Consider the following 16,873-nt stretch of genomic DNA (forward strand, 5'->3'; position numbering starts at 1 on the left):
GTATTTAAATGTTGTAAAGAATGTGGTAGAATTCAGCATTCAGTCTGAGAAATATAGGTCCAAAATTAGTGTCTCGAAGGCAATTGCAGAGACATGAAGACAGAATTGGCTAAAATGGACAGGGAAAATAGGTTAAAACGTAAGATGGTAGAAAAATGGTTGCAGAGATTTAAGGTGCATTTCATAAATCCAAAGAAAGATTGAGATGGATGTACCAGCTTGGGCTAACTAAGGAAGTTAAGGACGGTATCAGATTGAAGGAAAAGGTTCACAATGTTATGAAAGATTAGTAGTAAGTCGGAAGATTGGGAACATTTTAGAAACCAGCACCAAGTGAGAAAATGAGGGAGTTTGAGGGAAGACAAAAAACGAGAACAAGAAATATCAAACATACAGTAAAAGCTTTTAAAGCATTTAAAAAGAAACAGGTAAAATAAGCATTGGCCCCTAAGGATGAGACTGGAATTAATGAACAACAAGAAAGTAATAGAACTTGAACAGATATTTACTTGAGCAAGTGTTTTATATCTGTTTCTAGAGAAGGTGCATACATCATCCCAAGAATAGCAGAAAGAAGCAAAAGGGAGAGGGGCATTTAAAACAATCAAAATCTCTAGCGAGCAAGTACTAGAAAAACTATTGGAATTGAAGGCTACCGAGTCTCCTGGATCTGATGTCTTGCATTCTGGGGTCTTCAGATGAGCAAAGATGGTCAATGCAATGTTGTAATCTACAAAATCTCCTAGATTCTGGATTGGGAAACCACAAATGTAATCACTCTACTCAGGAAAGGAGAGTTGGAAGTAACAGGAAACTGAAGGCCAGTTTCTCTAATATCAGTCATTGGAAAAATGCTAGAATCCGTAATTCAGTAAGTAGTAGCAGAAAAATCATAATGTGTCAGGCAGCGACAGCATGGTTTCGTGAAAGAAAAATATTTGACAAATTTGTTAGAGTTCTTAGAGAATACCAAAAGGAGGGTGATAAAGGGCAAAGTTTTATTTATTAGTCACAAGTAGGCTTACATTCACATTGCAATGAAGTTACTGTGAAAACTCTCCTAGTCGCCACATTCCGGCACCTGTTTGGAGCTGTTAGGTGTGGTCTATTTGGATTGTCAGAAGACACAGAATAAGGTGACACAAAATTCTTTGGATTGCTCTTCCCAAGAGAGCATTGGAGGCTGGGCCGTCGATATGGGACGAAATTGTGGCATAGTGCTAATGTCATTGGCCGAATAATCGAGAGGCCCAAGTTGATGTTTTTAGGAAATGGAAAATGATACAAAAATGGGTAGGAGAGCTAGTTAGAAGGATAAGTTTTAAGTTTATTTATTAGTGTCACAAGAAAGCTTACATTAAGACTGCAATGATGTTACTGTGAAAATCCCCTCTGGCACCTATTTGGATACATTGGCCATGCTAAACTCTCCCTCAGTGTACTTAACCAGCTTGTCTTTGTATTATGGGAGAAAACCAGATCACCTGGAGGAAAGCCACATTGACACAGACAGAACATGCAGACTCCGCACAGACAGTAACCTAAGCCAGGAATTGAGCACTAGTCCCTGGTGCTGTGAGGCAGCAGTGCTAACCACTGCACCACTGATACCAAGAGTCTGCAAAGGGATGCAAACAAGTTAAGTGAGTGGACAAAGATTTGGTGCATTGGGTATAAAAAGGGGAAAATGATGTGTTGTCTACTGTGGCAGGAAAAATAGAAAAGCAGAAAATTATTTAAATGGACAGAGGCTGCAGAATGCTGCAGGTCAAGAGGGATTTGGGTGTGCTTTTGTATGAATCGCAAAAACTTAGAATTATAGAATTCCTACAGTACAGAAGGAGGCCATTCAGCCATCGAGTCTGTACCGACCACAATCCCACCCAGGTCTGTTCTTGTAGGCCCACACATTTGCCCTGCTAATCCCCATGACACTAGAGTCAATTTAGCATGGCCAATCCACGTGACCCATACATTTTTGGACTGTGGGAGGAAACCGGAGCACTTGGAGGAAACCCACGCAGACATGGGGAGAACGTGCAAACTCCACACAGACAGTGACCCAAGGCCAGAATTGATCCTGGGACCCTGGCACTGTGAGGCAGCAGTGCTAGCCACTTTGCCACCGTGTCACCCAAGCAATTAGTCAAATAGGATTTTGGCCTTCATTGCAAGGGGATTGAGTTTCAAAGTAGGAAAGTTTTGTACAACTATACAGGACATTGGCAAGATAGCATCTAGAATGCTGTGTAAGTTTGGTTACTTCAGGAGGGGTATACTTCCTTTGGAAAGAGTTCTGAGGTTAATAGGCTGGTTCCTGAGATGAAGGATTGTCATGAAGATAGGTGGAGTATGTTGTGACTGTGCTTGTTGGAATTTATAGAATGAGAGGTGATCTAATGGAAATATATAGGAATCTGGTGGTGCCTGACAGAGTAGCTAATTAAAGGTATTTCCCCTCATGGGGAATCTAGAATTAGGGGGCATAGTTTCAAGACCAGAGGCCTCCTATTTAAGACTTGAGATGAGGAATTTTTATCATAAGGATGTTAGTTTTTAGAATTCTTTTCCCCAGTGAGCACTGGAAGCTGGATTGCTCAATATATTGGAGGCTCAGTTAGACAGGCATTTGATCAAAAGGAGGATCGGGGTTTTAGGGGAGGCGAGAGGATGAGGTGCAGGCAAGAAAGTGGAGTTAAGGCCACAATCAGATCAGCTCACTGAATAGTGGAGCAGCCTCAAGCAGCCAGATATTGCTATTTGTTTTGATGCCGACTAACTTTAGAATTAGAAATGTAATAGGGCTTAAGGAAATGAAATGGAGGAGGATAGAAAAGAAACAAGGGAAGGTGGGAAGACAGATTAAATGACTGACAGAGGACAGACAAGTAGTAAACAGGTGTTGTAATCGGATTAATAAACAAAAGATGTGGATGGCCATGATAAATAGTTGCCTTGCAAAAGCAAGACCGAAGAATGCAAAGAGAAATGAAGCAAAATGGAGACAGAGGTTACAATCTGAAATTATTGAACTCAAGTGTTTTTGAGTCCAGAAGGCTGTAAAGTGTCCAAATGGAAAATGAGGTACTTCATTGAAACACTTGAGTAAGCCAAGGACTGAGTTGGTCACCTTGAGAGCATGGTGGAGAATTCGAAAGATTGGCGATCTAGAGCCCAGAGTCAAGCGTGTTCCACAAAGTGACCATCCAATTTGTGATTGATCTCTGCAGTGTAGAGCAGATTGCATTGTGAACAGTGAATACAGTATACTAAATTGAAAGAACTACGCATAAATGTTTTCACCAGAAGGAGTGTTTGGAACCATGGATAGTGAGCAGCGAGGAGGTAAAGATGTTGCATCTCTTCTACTTGCATTGATCTACACCATGCTTGGAATGATTAAGGCTTGAACCAGGCTTAAAGCAGGATGATGAGGAGGTAATGGCCCTTCACAAATGTTGTAACAGGTGCAGTAGATGTGTTTGGTGGTGACACCACACTGGAGACAGGAAATGGTAAACGATGATCTATTGAATGTTGAGATTAGTGGGTGGAAGGTGAGTGAGGGTTGGGAATTCATAACATGGAACTGAGAGGGAGGGGAAAACATTTTGGAATAGAAACATAAATTTTCATGAGATATTTATTTGGAAATGAATGATCTGGCCTCCCTGATCAATATATTGATCACAATGTAACAAAACTGATGGAAAATGACCCGTGATAGCATCTTTAGCAAAGCACCATTTTCTTGCCCATTTCTAATCATTTGCTTGTATAATATCATTCTACTGTAAAAAAAAATTAATGGAGGAGCATTAACATGTCAGAACATATTATTTCAATAGGAGTAATTCATTCTAATTTTTCCCCAAATTTAACTGTCAAAATGGAACACATGACCAGTTTTTTAAAAAGACGTCTTGTTTTTTATAGTTGTATTGAAGGCTACAAAAGAATTGTTAAAGATATGATAGATTATTGTGTCCCTCTGTCAAATGACTTGTACACTTCTGATTCTTCATCTACTGATTAGCTATTTTAATTAATTTTTACAGGCCCTGGATGGTCAGAACATTTATAATGCTTGCTGTACCCTTCGGATTGATTTTTCGAAATTGGTGAATTTAAATGTGAAATACAATAATGATAAAAGCCGTGACTATACTCGTCCAGATCTTCCGTCAGGAGATGGACAATCATCTATGGATCCTGCCATTGCTGCAGCATTTGCTAAGGAAAGCTCCCTTCTTGGTAGGAAAAAAATTAGTTGAATAATTTAACTGTCGTTTTTCAGATATTTTTCACAAACTGAGTTGTACTTATGAGCTGTAATTTCCTCAGAGTGGCATTCGGCAGCGGATTGCCACGACTTAATTATGCTAAAATTCTTAAGTCCGGACTCAGGCCAAGTGATATTCAAGCAGTGCAGCAGGTCCCAGATTCCAGCACCAAAAACAAAAAGTATGCAGCAAATAAGGTACATCTCCTTTTTACGGCAAAGCAGGTGATTTTAAACATCCTGTTAAAAATAACAGGCCGGGTAACAGGGAAGTGTCTCAGGTAAGTGAATGGAATTTGGGAGGACATGGGTTCATGGGAGAGTTTTGCCAGGGGAGTGGTTGGGGAGAATTGCACATTGGGGGGTTGAGCAGGGGTGTCCCACAGATGGTTGGGGGTGCCCTGTGTAGAATTCGGTCCAAGTCTTCAAAATAAAAGTGTGTTGTCAGGTGAAAGATGGATAAATATAAATAACATAACATAAGAAATAGGAGCAGGAGTAGGCCATCTAGCCCCTCGAGCCTGCCCCGCCATTCAATAAGATCATGGCTGATCTGTTATGGCTCAGTTCCACATTCCCGCCCTCTTCCCATAACCCTTAATCCCCTTGCCTATCAAAAACCTATCAACCCGCGTCTTAAAAATATTGAGCAAGGCAGCCTCCACCACTTCAGTGGGCAGAGAATTCCAGAGATTCACCACCCTTTGAGTGAAGAAGCTCCTCCTCAACTCCATTCTAAACCGCCCCCCCTTTATCTTGAGGCTGTGCCCTCTAGTCCTACTGTCCTTTCTGAGCAGGAAGAGCCTCTCCACCTCTATCCTAACCATCCCATTCAACATCTTATACGTCTCAATGAGACCTCCCCTCATTCTTCTAAACTCTAACGAGTACAAGCCTAGTTTATTCAGCCTCTCCTCATAGCTCAACCCCCTCAACTCCGGAATCAGCCTAGTAAACCTCCTCTGCACTCCCTCCAAGGCCAAAATATCCTTGCGTAAGTGCGGCGACCAAAACTGCACACAGTACTCCAGCTGCGGCCTCACCAGCGCCCTATGCAGCTGCAGCAAGACCTCCCTACTTTTATATTCAATCCCCTTCGCTATGAAGGCCAGCATCTCATTCGCCTTCCTGACCACCTGCTGCACCTGCAGGCTGGGTTTTTGCGACTCATGCACAAGGACCCTGAGGTCCCTCTGTACTGTCGCATGATGCAGTTTTTCGCCATGTAAGTAATAATCCTTCCTACCATTATTCCTACCAAAGTGGACAACCTCACATTTGCCAACATTAAATTCCATTTGCCAGCTCCTGGCCCATTCGCCCAGCCTATCTAGATCCTTCTGCAGACTCTCCACACCCTCCGCACAATTTGCCGTTCCACCAATCTTGGTGTCATCAGCAAATTTCGACACCATACACTCGGTTCCCTCCTCCAGATCATCTATATAAATGGTGAATAGCTGAGGCCCCAGCACCGACCCCTGGGGCACTCCACTAGTCACCAACCTCCAATCCGAATAGCACCCATTGACCCCCACTCTCTGCCTCCTATCTGACAGCCAATCCTCTATCCACGCTAACACCCTACCCCCCAACTCCATGCCCCCGACCTTCTGTAATAACCTCTTGTGAGGCACCTTGTCAATCGCCTTCTGAAAATCAAGAAAGACCACATCCACCGGCTCTCCTCTATCCACCGCCCTAGACACATCCTCATAGAACTCCAATAAATTTGTCAGACACGACTCCCCCTTAACGAAACCGTGCTGTGTCTGCTGTACCAAACAATTCTCCTCAAGATGCCTCACTATTTTCTCCTTGATCACGGATTCTAACATTTTTCCTACAACAGACGTTAAACAAACCGGCCTATAATTCCCCGCCTTTTGCCTGCCACCCCATTATCCGTTTTCCAATCTCTGGCACTTCCCCGAAATCCAGCGACGTTTGGAAAATAATCACCAAGGCATCCACTATCACCTCCGCCATTTCCTTTAGAACCCTTGGATGCATTCTATCCGGTCCTGGGGACTTGTCCACAATCAGTCCCTCCAGTCTGTCGAGCACCGCTTCTCTAGTAACAATAACAATAATGTCATTCAGGCAATGTCAATCTGACTAACCAGTTTGCAGTAACTCAGGTATGTTACACTGAGATAGACAAAGGTGAGAAGAATCAGGTGAAGGTCCAATATTATTGAACATTATCAAGGAAAAGCAATATCAGACTTTACTGTTGTACTTTAATTAAGCCCTTTCAATCTCTTCACAGGATTCTTCAGTAAACAGTCTTAAATCTCTAAGTAAACAGTTTCAAATTTACATTAGCAATCTACTTCTGACATGCTTCCGATTTGCTACACCCTATCCACAGGTCCCTGTCACTGTATTTGAACTCTTAGAATGGATATTACCAATCTTTTCAGGCACTAAGGCTGGGCAGGTTGTTCCTCAGTCTTTGAGGGTTAGCTGATGTTTCAGGATCTGTTGTTGTAAATTTAGGCTCCACCTCTAGTCCAAAGCTAGTTCTGGTCTTTGGGTCACCTCCCTGGGGTGGTCTTCTGAGTCTGGCTACTGATGATGCTTGCCATGTGATACAAGGAGCTGGAGATTCTGTGCTGCTCAGCTGCCAGTTGAAGATGCTCTCTGGAAATAGCGTTGAAGAAGTTGCAGAAGCAGAGAGTTGGACTTCTAACTCTTTTATTCCCCTGTTTGCATCCTCTGAAGATTTGTGCCTGTGTCCAATACTAGCATTGGGCAGAAGTTTGAAGATCCCATGAGGTGACTATTTTCCATATTTGGAGGTCACAGAATATGGTTTTAAACCTTCAACTATCAAACTGTTCTTGTCATGCTATGCCTCTGGCCTCCGGCTGAACTGGGTGGCACCAAATCTGTCTAAAATTGTTTACTCTCCAGTGTTAGAAGAATGTGGCCATTACCGTGCGCAGGGCAGCATGGTGGCACAGTGGTTAGCACTGCTGTCTCACAGCACCATGGACCCAGGTTCAATTCCTGGCTTGGGTTGCTGTGGAGTTTGCGCATTTTCTCTGTGTCCGTGTGGGTTTCCTCCGGATGTTCCGATTTCCCCCCACACTCCAAAGATGTGCAGGTTAGGTGGGTCGGCCATGCTAAATTGCCCCTTAGTGCGATGGGAGTTAGTAGTGTAACTATCGGGGTTACAGGGGATAGGACCTGAGTGCGATTGTGATCGGTATAGTCTCAGTGGGCTGAATGACTGCCTCCTGTACTATTGGGATTCTGATTAGTACCTGGCCAGCACTTCCAGGCCTGTCTGGTTTCGATGAGAAGTTGATTGTCCAAGGCTTGGCTGCATGAATACTGTCTGTTCTAGCTCTGAAGTTTGAAAATTACAGAGCCCAGCTAGATTTGTGAATGGAATGTTGGCCTTTATAGCGAAGGGGATAGAATATAAAAGCAGGGAGGTCTTGCTGCAACTGTACAGGGTACTGGTGAGGCCGCAACTGGAGTACTGTGTGCAGTTTTGGTCGCCGCATTTGCGAAAGGATGCATTGGCCTTGGAGGGAGTGCAGAGAAGGTTCACTAGGCTGATAGCAGAGATGAGGGGGTTAGCCTATGAAGAAAGATTGAATAGACTGGGCCTGTACTCGTTAGAGTTTAGAAGGCTGAGGGGGCATCTTAGAGACATATAAGATAATGAAGGGGGTAGATAGGGTAGGGGTAGAGAGATTCTTCCCGCTTAGAAAGAATAGCAGAACTAGAGGGCACAGCCTCAAAATAAGAGGGGGGGGTGCAGTTGAGATCAGAGTTGAGGAGGAACTTCTTCACTGAAAGGGTGGTGAGTTTCTGGAATTCTCTGCCCATTGAAGTGGTGGAGGCTACCTCACTGAATATATTTAAATCACGGGTAGATAGGTTTTTGATAGACAAGGGAATTAAGGGTTATGGGGAGAAAGCGGGAAAGTGGAACTGTTCCACTTCCGATCAACCATGATCTTGGGGCAGGCTCGAAGGGCTAGGTGGCCTACTCCTGCTCCTATTTCTTATGTTCTTAGTTAAATTTGGCTTCCACGTTTCAAGTTTTTATGTATGCTCATGAAAAGTATCTATTTCTGCAACAATCCTGGAAGTCATTGGTCACCTGACCGCAAGTGTTTTTGTCTTCCAACTCTTTCAGAGTAACTATTAGTGTATCACTGGCAGAACCATCGAAATTTCGTGAGTTAAGTTGCTTTGTTGGATGGTTCCCAATGTAGTGTAATCGTCCAGGGGAAGTTGTGCTTCTGGCTGGGTAGACCCTTTCCTAGGAGCATCCGAAAGAGATTCCCAAGCGCATCGTTAGGGTAACACCATTCTTCTCTCCCCCCCCCCCCCGCCGCCAAAAAAACAAGACCTGGGAAGCCAGTAATAATGACAGTGTGTCTTTGACAAAAAACTTTTGACTACTTTTTAGACCTACATTTCTGTAATTTAACTCCTTACCTTTTTTCCAAATTAGTCTCCGCTTCACCATCATGAATATTAGTATTAACTAATTATTTGTCCAAGGTGATAACTTCTATTGGCAGCAAATATCCAAAAAGTTGCGCACGTACTAGGACTGGAATCGGCTAGCTTGTGGATGACTTCATTAAATTGATGTTAACATAAGAACATAAGAAATAGGAGCAGGAGTAGGCCATCTAGCCCTTCGAGCCTGCCCCGCCATTCAGTAAGATCATGGCTGATCTGTCGTGGCTCAGTTCCACTTTCCCGCCCTCTCCCCATAACCCTTAATCCCCTCTCTTATCAAGAACCCATCAACCCGCTTCTTAAAAATATTTAGCGAGGCAGCCTCCACCACTTCAACGGGCAGAGAATTCCAGAGATTCACCACCCTTTGAGTGAAGAAGTTCCTCCTCAACTCCGTTCTAAACCGCCTCCCCTTTATCTTGAGGCTGTGCCCCCTAGTCCTACTGTCTTTTTTGAGCGGGAAGAGTCTCTCCACCTCTATCCTATCCATCCCATTCATCATCTTATATGTCTCAATGAGATCTCCCCTCATTCTTCTAAACTCTAACGAGTACAAGCCTAGTTTATTCAGCCTCTCCTCATAGCTCAATCCCCTCAACTCCAGTATCAGCCTAGTAAACCTCCTCTGCACTCCCTCCAGGGCCAAAATATCCTTGCGCAGATGCGGCGCCCAAAACTGCACACAGTACTCCAGCTGCGGCCTCACCAATGCCCTATACAGCTGCAGCAAGACCTCCCTACTTTTATATTCAATCCCCCTCGCTATGAAGGCCAGCATCTCATTCGCCTTCCTGACCACCTGCTGCACCTGCAAGCTGGGTTTTTGCGACTCATGCACAAGGACCCCGAGGTCCCTCTGCACCGTCGCCTGCTGCAGTTTTTCGCCACGTAAGTAATAGTCCTTCCTACCATTCTTCCTACCAAAGTGGACCACCTCACACTTGCCAACATTAAATTCCATTTGCCAGCTCCTGGCCCATTCGCCCAGCCTATCTAGATCCTTCTGCAGACTCTCCACACCCTCCACACAATTTGCCTTTCCCCCAATCTTGGTGTCATCAGCAAATTTCAACACCCTGCACTCGGTTCCCTCCTCCAGATCATCTACATAAATGGTAAATAGCTGAGGCCCCAGCACCGACCCCTGGGGCACCCCACTAGTCACCAACTGCCAATCCGAATAGCACCCATTGACCCCCACTCTCTGCCTCCTATTTGACAACCAATCGTCTATCCACGCTAACACCCTACCCCCAACTCCATGTCCCCTGACCTTCTGCAATAACCTCTTGTGAGGTACCTTGTCAAACGCCTTCTGAAAATCCAGAAAGACCACATCCACCGGCTCTCCTCTATCCACTGCCCTAGACACATCCTCATAGAACTCCAGTAAATTTGTCAGACAAATTTGTAAATTTGTTAAAGAGCAAAGTACGACATAGAAACAGGCCCTTCGGCCCTCCAAGCCTGTGCCGATCATAATGCCCTAACTAACCTAAAAATAAACTTTCTGCCTTTACTTGGTCCGAATCCCTGTATTTTTTCCTTATTTATGTACCCAGCCAGATGCTGCTTAAATGTTGCTAATGTGCCTGCTTCCACCATCATCTCTGGCAGCGTTTTGCAGGTACCCACCACTCTTTGTGAAAAACCTCCCCTGCACAACTCTCAAAGAAGAACCTGTGCCCCCTTGTAATTGACGCTTCCATCCTGGGAAAAAGCCTCTGACTATCCACTCTGTGTATGCCTGTCATAATTTTGTAGACTTCTATCAGGTCTACCTTCAGCCTCTGTCTTTTCAGTGAAAACAATCCTATTTTATTCAACCTTTCCACAAAGTAAACACCCTCAAGGTCAGTCAGTACCCTGGTGCACCTCCTTTGCATGCTGTCCAAAGCTTCCACATTCTTCTGGTAGTGTGGTGACCAAAACTGCATTCAATGTAGCATTTCTTTTTGGGATATTAGGCTTCTATAGGATATTGTCATACGTTCTCTACTGCTTGTACAAATTCACAGAGTGGATAAACAAGGGATGTTTGCTTCACATTTTATTTAATCAAAACAAATGATAAAACGTAACCGTTTGTATACATGAGATGTAGATACCTATGATGCCTGCATCGGGGGTATCTTTCCTGCGTATGCATATGCTAGCCTATCCTTTTGAAAACAAAATATTTGTATTTCTATAGCACTTTTTTTGACAGTCTTTATATATTTCAAAGCACTCAAAGTCAGTGAAGTACTGCGACCGTTAGTTTTGTTCCCTGTCAGCTTCAGGTTCTCTGGCCATGACAGGATACCTTTAACCCTGGCACTGGGCAAGAAAAACAATCTGTGGAACTCTTGGTTGTGGCTGCAGAGAACAGTATCTCTTCCCCTGACTATACTGTTCCTTTTCACTATCACATTCCTTCTCGTTCCACTCATTTGAATGGCCTCTATAACATGGTGCTATGATGAGTTTACCCAACCATCCGCTGCATAAAAGAAAACGATTCAGCCCATTACACATATGCTGGCTCTCCTGCACCTTCCATATAACAAAAAAATAACATTTCAGGTCAGAGACCTTTTATCAGATCCATACAGATAGAAGTGATCTTTTTCAGTTGGTCAAAGTCAGGACTTGGGCTCCTATATCAGTACACCCTAGATCTCAATATTTGCTTGGCTTTCAATCATACCCTCCTGCCTCTGCCCATAAGGGCCTAATGGCTTTCCAGTGTCTGAAGCCTGGACTCCAGTTAAACAAGCCTTTTGAGTCAATGTTCCTCCACAAATCTTGTCTGGGATTGCAGTTCTGTCCCCAAACGCTCACCTGCTGCAGTTGGAGCACAGTGTTGGTACTGCCATGTCTAGCTCACCTTTTTATTTATTTGATTTTGTGAATACATTTTTGGAAATCATTTGAGGAAATGTATGACTAGAAAAGATAATGAGCAAGTATTTTTTGCACTCCATTTGAAGGGTATAAAACATGCCCAAAGATATGAATCAGAATTGTTAAAGTTCTTGAGTTCTATTACATTCTTGACTAATTTTTAAAAGAAGATTTACAGTGAATCAAAGCATGTTGACTAGTATACATTGATGATATATGGGTGTTGATACTGTATCTTTGCAGGTTTTATGACTAATAGATTAGTTTATCATTACAGATCTCCATTGTTTGGAGCTCTTTATTCAGCATATGTTTTCCTCAGAATTCACTATTTAGGTAAAAATAATTAAAGCCAGCTTGCAGAAATCTTTTTGGCCATGATTGTCAGATCAAGCTGAAAATAGGGTGCAGTGCCGCACCTTGTCAGCTTAGATCTTGTTTCTCTTTCTTGTGGCGATCTTAAATTGGATTCGATTGGAATTTGAATTTGAGTTTTGGAGCAAGCAACGGATGGATTCATGTCTGCCCAGCTCAGTCTGAGCATTGGCTTTGTAACTTTAAGAATGGAGTAAAAAAAATCTAAAGGGTGCAATGTTGGTCTGATTCTTTATAAATTACCTTAGGTGCAGCCCTTCTAGAAGCACATTTTTTAGTAACTTAGAAGGGAAGTTAACTCAGGTCAGATCATATTTGTTAAGGACAAGTAAGAATAGATAGCAAGCTGGCCAAAAAAAAAGCGTTTTGGGTTAAAAGATCAATCGTATTCAGGCTGGCGAAGTAAAGGAAGTGGTATTTGAGGATAGTTAATGCAACTCCGCTACTTTAAAAAGGGAGGTAGAGAGAAAACAGGCAGTTGTAGACCAGTAAGCCTGATGCCGGTAATGGGAAAAATTCTAGAGTCCATTATCTTAAAGTTTTTAAACCACATCATTTGGAAAACATTGGTGGGATCGGACAGAGTCAGAAAGGAAAATCGTGCTTGACATTGCTATTGGAATTTTTTGAAGATGTAACTAGTAGAGTTGATGAGGTGGAGCCAGTGGATGTAGTTTATTTGGACTTTCACAAGACTTTCACAAGGCTTTCAACAAGGTCCCACATAGCAATTCGCATGTAAAATTAAAGCGCATGGGATTGGGGCTGGTTTATGGAGATGGAATGAAAAGTGGTGGGGAAACGGAGTAGGAGTAAACAGGTTTTTGTGGCAGGCAGTGACTAGTGCATACCACAAGGATCAGTGCTAGAATCCCAGCTATTTGGAATGTATTTTAATGATTTAGATGAGGTAACTGAAATGTAATATCTCCAAATTTGCAGATGAGACAAAGCTGGGTGGGCAGGTGAACTGTGAGGAGGAAGGATGCAAAGAAGCTTCGGTGTGATTGTGACATTCTGAGTGGGTGGGCAAATGCATGAAAGAACTGATGTGGATAAATGCTATAGATTGAGAGGGGGAAATTTACAACAAGACCTGGATGTCCTTGTACATCAGTTGGTGAAAGTAAGCATGTGGGTGCAGCAGGCAGTGAAGAAGGCAAATGGTATTTTTGCCTTCGTAGTGAGAGGATTTGAGTACAGGAATAGGAATGACTTGCTGTTATAGAGGGCCTTGGTGAGTCCGCTCTTGGAAAACTGGGTGCAATTTTGGTCTCCTTGTACGAGGAAAGATGTTCTTCCTGTGGGAGGAAGTGCAGCAAAGGTTTACCAGACTGATTCTTGGGATGGTAGGACTGGTGTATGAGGAGAGATGGAGTCATTTGGGATATATTGGCTGGTATTTAGAAAAATGAGGGAGGATCTCATAGAAACCTATAAAATTCTAACAAGACTGGACAGGGTAGATGCAGGAAGGATGTTCCCAGTGGCAGGTGAGTCTAGAACCAGGGGTCACAGTCTGAGGGTGCGGGGTAAACCATTTAGGACTGAGATGAGAAATTTCTTCACCCAGAGTAGTAAGCCTACAGAATGTTCTACCACAGAAAGCAGTTGAGGCCAAACACTCTTTTCATGAAGGAGTTGGATATAGCTCTTGAGGCTAAAGAGATCAAAGGTTTATGGTGGAATGTATGTTTACGGTATGCCCTTATGGGGTCAAGTTGGCCTCGTTGAGAAGTTTCACTTCAATGTGAAATCTATCGTTCTGTATCATATATTTATAAGGACTTAGTTTTTTTAAAATAACAGGGGCCATGTTAATTTATAATAGCATGCTTGCGGTATTGTATACTATTATGTAGAGTGCACAAACACATGGAGTTAATTTTTGGTTGCCTTCTATTTGTTAGGTACTCCTGGAGGAATGATGTCTGGCCCATACAGTGGAGGATCTGGGTTTCCAAGTTCATTAAGCTTTGCACAGACTGCAGGTTAGAGTTGCAATAGTAACATTAATAAACCTGCATTTAAAATTTAGGGGTTTTTTTGCTGCAACATAGTCTTGTTGGTAAGGCTGACATATTGATTAGATAAACGAAAAGGACAGTTAGCTTGGTAAACTTTCATAATGTAGTATTGGTAAAATTCTGCATGTGGTTGAGCATTGTTTTTAACTTCAGCTGTTAATACAGGTCACTTATCTAAAGAAATTGCAATACGCTACGTGTCTAGCATCTTCATTGTTAGGAGCAACAGTATCTTGAATCTAGATGTTGAGCAGTAGGGGGACTGCTGATAGCAATAATAGCCATCTTGTTTGTAATAAATTGGGCCTCTTTTTCAGTTGGTTTTTTTCTTTCTCACCTGATTCTACTTCTAGCTGCTCTTGTTAATGTCGACCATACTGTCTTTACCAGTAAAGAACTTGGAGTGTTATTAAGGCAATTTATGTGCAGTCCCACTGTCACCAATCAATTGAATTTTGATAAATATCCACTCTGATGTATCTTCTTGCCATTGGTTTTACTTATCCCACACGACTGGAACAGGAACTCATTCATGAGCTGAAGTTTCACAGGTATCACCTATCTCATCCGAGTGGCCTTACTCATGCATGAGCTTCAGTAGCAAATAATAGCAGTCTATCCATTGGAGCTTTAGGGACAAACCAAACCAGTTTGCACCCAACATACATAAACCATGTTCAGTAACAGTTCCTGCCAATTTTCTATCACCTTTCTTGAGGTCACTGAGACCAACTGTAGCATCTCAGTCGTTGCTTCAATCGGTACATTTGGAGATCAAAAAGTGGAATTTTATTGTTAGGTGAATAAACTTGCTCCAAACCTCTGATCGAAACAGTTATAACAGTTCCTTTGTTATATGGTGGAAAATCTCAGCTGGTCTGACAGCGCCTGTGGGGAGAGAATAGAGCCTGTGTTTCGGGTCTAGATGACCCTTCATCTGGCTCTATTCTCTCCCCACAGATGCTGTCAGACCTGCTAAGATTTTCCAGCATTTTCTGTTTTTGTTTCAGATTCCAGCATCCACAATAATTTGCTTTTGCCTTTGTTATGTGGAGTGTTTTCTTTCAAGTGGAATTAGTATTAGTTTATTATAAAATATTTGATCTTCTGTTACAGCTGTTCCAGGATCCTTGAGCCCATTGGCTATGCCCGGCGCTGCTGCTGCAGCAGCTGCAGCAGCTGCAGGACGCGTGGCAATGTCTGGAGTTGCTTCTGCCAACCACAGTGTTCTTTTGGTTAGCAATCTAAATGATGAGGTAATTGTTTGTTTTTTTAATAAAACTTCTATTTGCAGAGCAAGTTGGTTTCATTCATTGTTCTAACATTTGTTTGTCTTCCTCATCCATTGTCTTGTTGTTTTCTGTATTCACTGCTGTACATCATGGTCCACTGACTAAATTTCCTGTAAGTTTATGAACAAAATTTGTATGATTAAGTGAATGCATGATGTTCACAGAACTTATTAACAATAGCAAAAATGCACGTTAAAGATAATGGACGGGATTTTAAAGTACTTCCTGCCAGTGGGAGCTTTTGTCTCTCTGAAGTCGACCCCCACCACGAGTTCTGTAATGGCAGCATGGGTGGGGAATGTAAATCATCAACAACTTCAGCAGGACCGGAAAATTCAGCTAATGGATGAAGGCAAGCCACTGTGCCTAGGAAAACCCAGTACAGGATACAGTTTTGGGAATTAATCTTAGCAAATATGGAAGGAGTGCCTCACCCATGTCCTTTTAAACAAATATTGGGGAATTCAGAGTGCCTCCAGTCTACCTTGTGCTGTATAGATAATTGGTCATTCTAAAGTTAATGAGTTAGTCATACGTTCTAAGGTCTGGGTTGAGTGTATCTGTTGTTCATTGTCTTTTTCACAAGAGAATTGAGCAAACTTACCAGACTCATTAATAATCATGAAACTACAAATTGTTGTAGAATCCCATCTAATTCATTAACACTCTTCTGGGAGGGAATCTGTCCTCCTGCCCATTTTGGCCTGCATTATGACTAGATCCACCAGAATATGATTGACTCTGAATTGCCGTCTGAAATGGCCTAGTAGACCACGCAATTGTGTCAAACAACTGAAAAATAGAATGAGAAAATCAGACTGAGTACTCAGCTTCAACTCTCAGCATCAGAAATGACGGTGCTGCATGGAAGTGGAAGTTCATTATGATCATCTCACTCTGTAGAAGACACACCCTACCCACTTGCTCTTGCATTAACATCTGAGGGTGTGTGCTTAAAATTGGGAGCGCTGTCCCACAGTCCACTGGTACAGTTATATTCACTAAATCAGACTTCTTAGCTAATGTCCCAGACCATAGATCACCATTCGTACTTGCTGCTAGAGCAGTGGCAAAACATTGATATAGTAATAAAGGGAGTCCTAAGGTTGACACCACATCTAATGATGTCTCATGACATTGGGTCAAACACAGGCAAGAAAATATTCTGCTGATTGCCACTTACTGCCCATCCTCACCTGATGAATCCGTACACTTTCAAGTTAAACATCATTTGGAAAAAGCACCAAGGGTAACAAAGGCACAAATGTATTCTGATGGACACTAAAATCCCCAACCCTCTAGAGGGGCTCAGTAGTGCGACTGCTGACCAAGCCTTGAAAATTATTTCTGTCAGATTGGGCATAAGATGGTGAGAGAACCAATCTTTAACAATTTACCTGTAACCAATACATCTGTCCATGACAGTATTAGTAGGGGCAAAAATGGAAATGAAAGTGCATTTTTAAATTGACACCCTCCATTGTGTTGTGTGATGTTACCATTGTGTAAAATAAAAG

The 16,873-nt window shown here is 42.7% G+C and overlaps 1 protein-coding gene across 6 annotated transcripts in view; it reads left to right on the forward strand.

Annotated features, from left to right (window-relative positions):
* The window catches only part of LOC145347631 (polypyrimidine tract-binding protein 2), a 63,855-nt gene that overhangs the window by 38,072 nt on the left and 8,910 nt on the right, over window positions 1-16,873 (forward strand). For 4 of the 6 annotated variants that reach the window (XM_080195273.1, XM_080195274.1, XM_080195278.1 and 1 more), the window contains 3 exons: window positions 4,059-4,254; window positions 13,948-14,028; window positions 15,181-15,320. In XM_080195273.1, coding sequence (XP_080051399.1) covers window positions 4,059-4,254; window positions 13,948-14,028; window positions 15,181-15,320 — 417 coding nt within the window. The remainder of the gene's footprint in view (window positions 1-4,058; window positions 4,255-13,947; window positions 14,029-15,180; window positions 15,321-16,873) is intronic. The other 2 variants (XM_080195275.1, XM_080195276.1) reach the window with 1 other exon arrangement.

This window comes from Carcharhinus amblyrhynchos, chromosome 9 (genome assembly GCF_965287045.1).
Source record: "Carcharhinus amblyrhynchos chromosome 9, sCarAmb.v2.hapA, whole genome shotgun sequence".
NCBI lineage: Eukaryota > Metazoa > Chordata > Chondrichthyes > Carcharhiniformes > Carcharhinidae > Carcharhinus > Carcharhinus amblyrhynchos.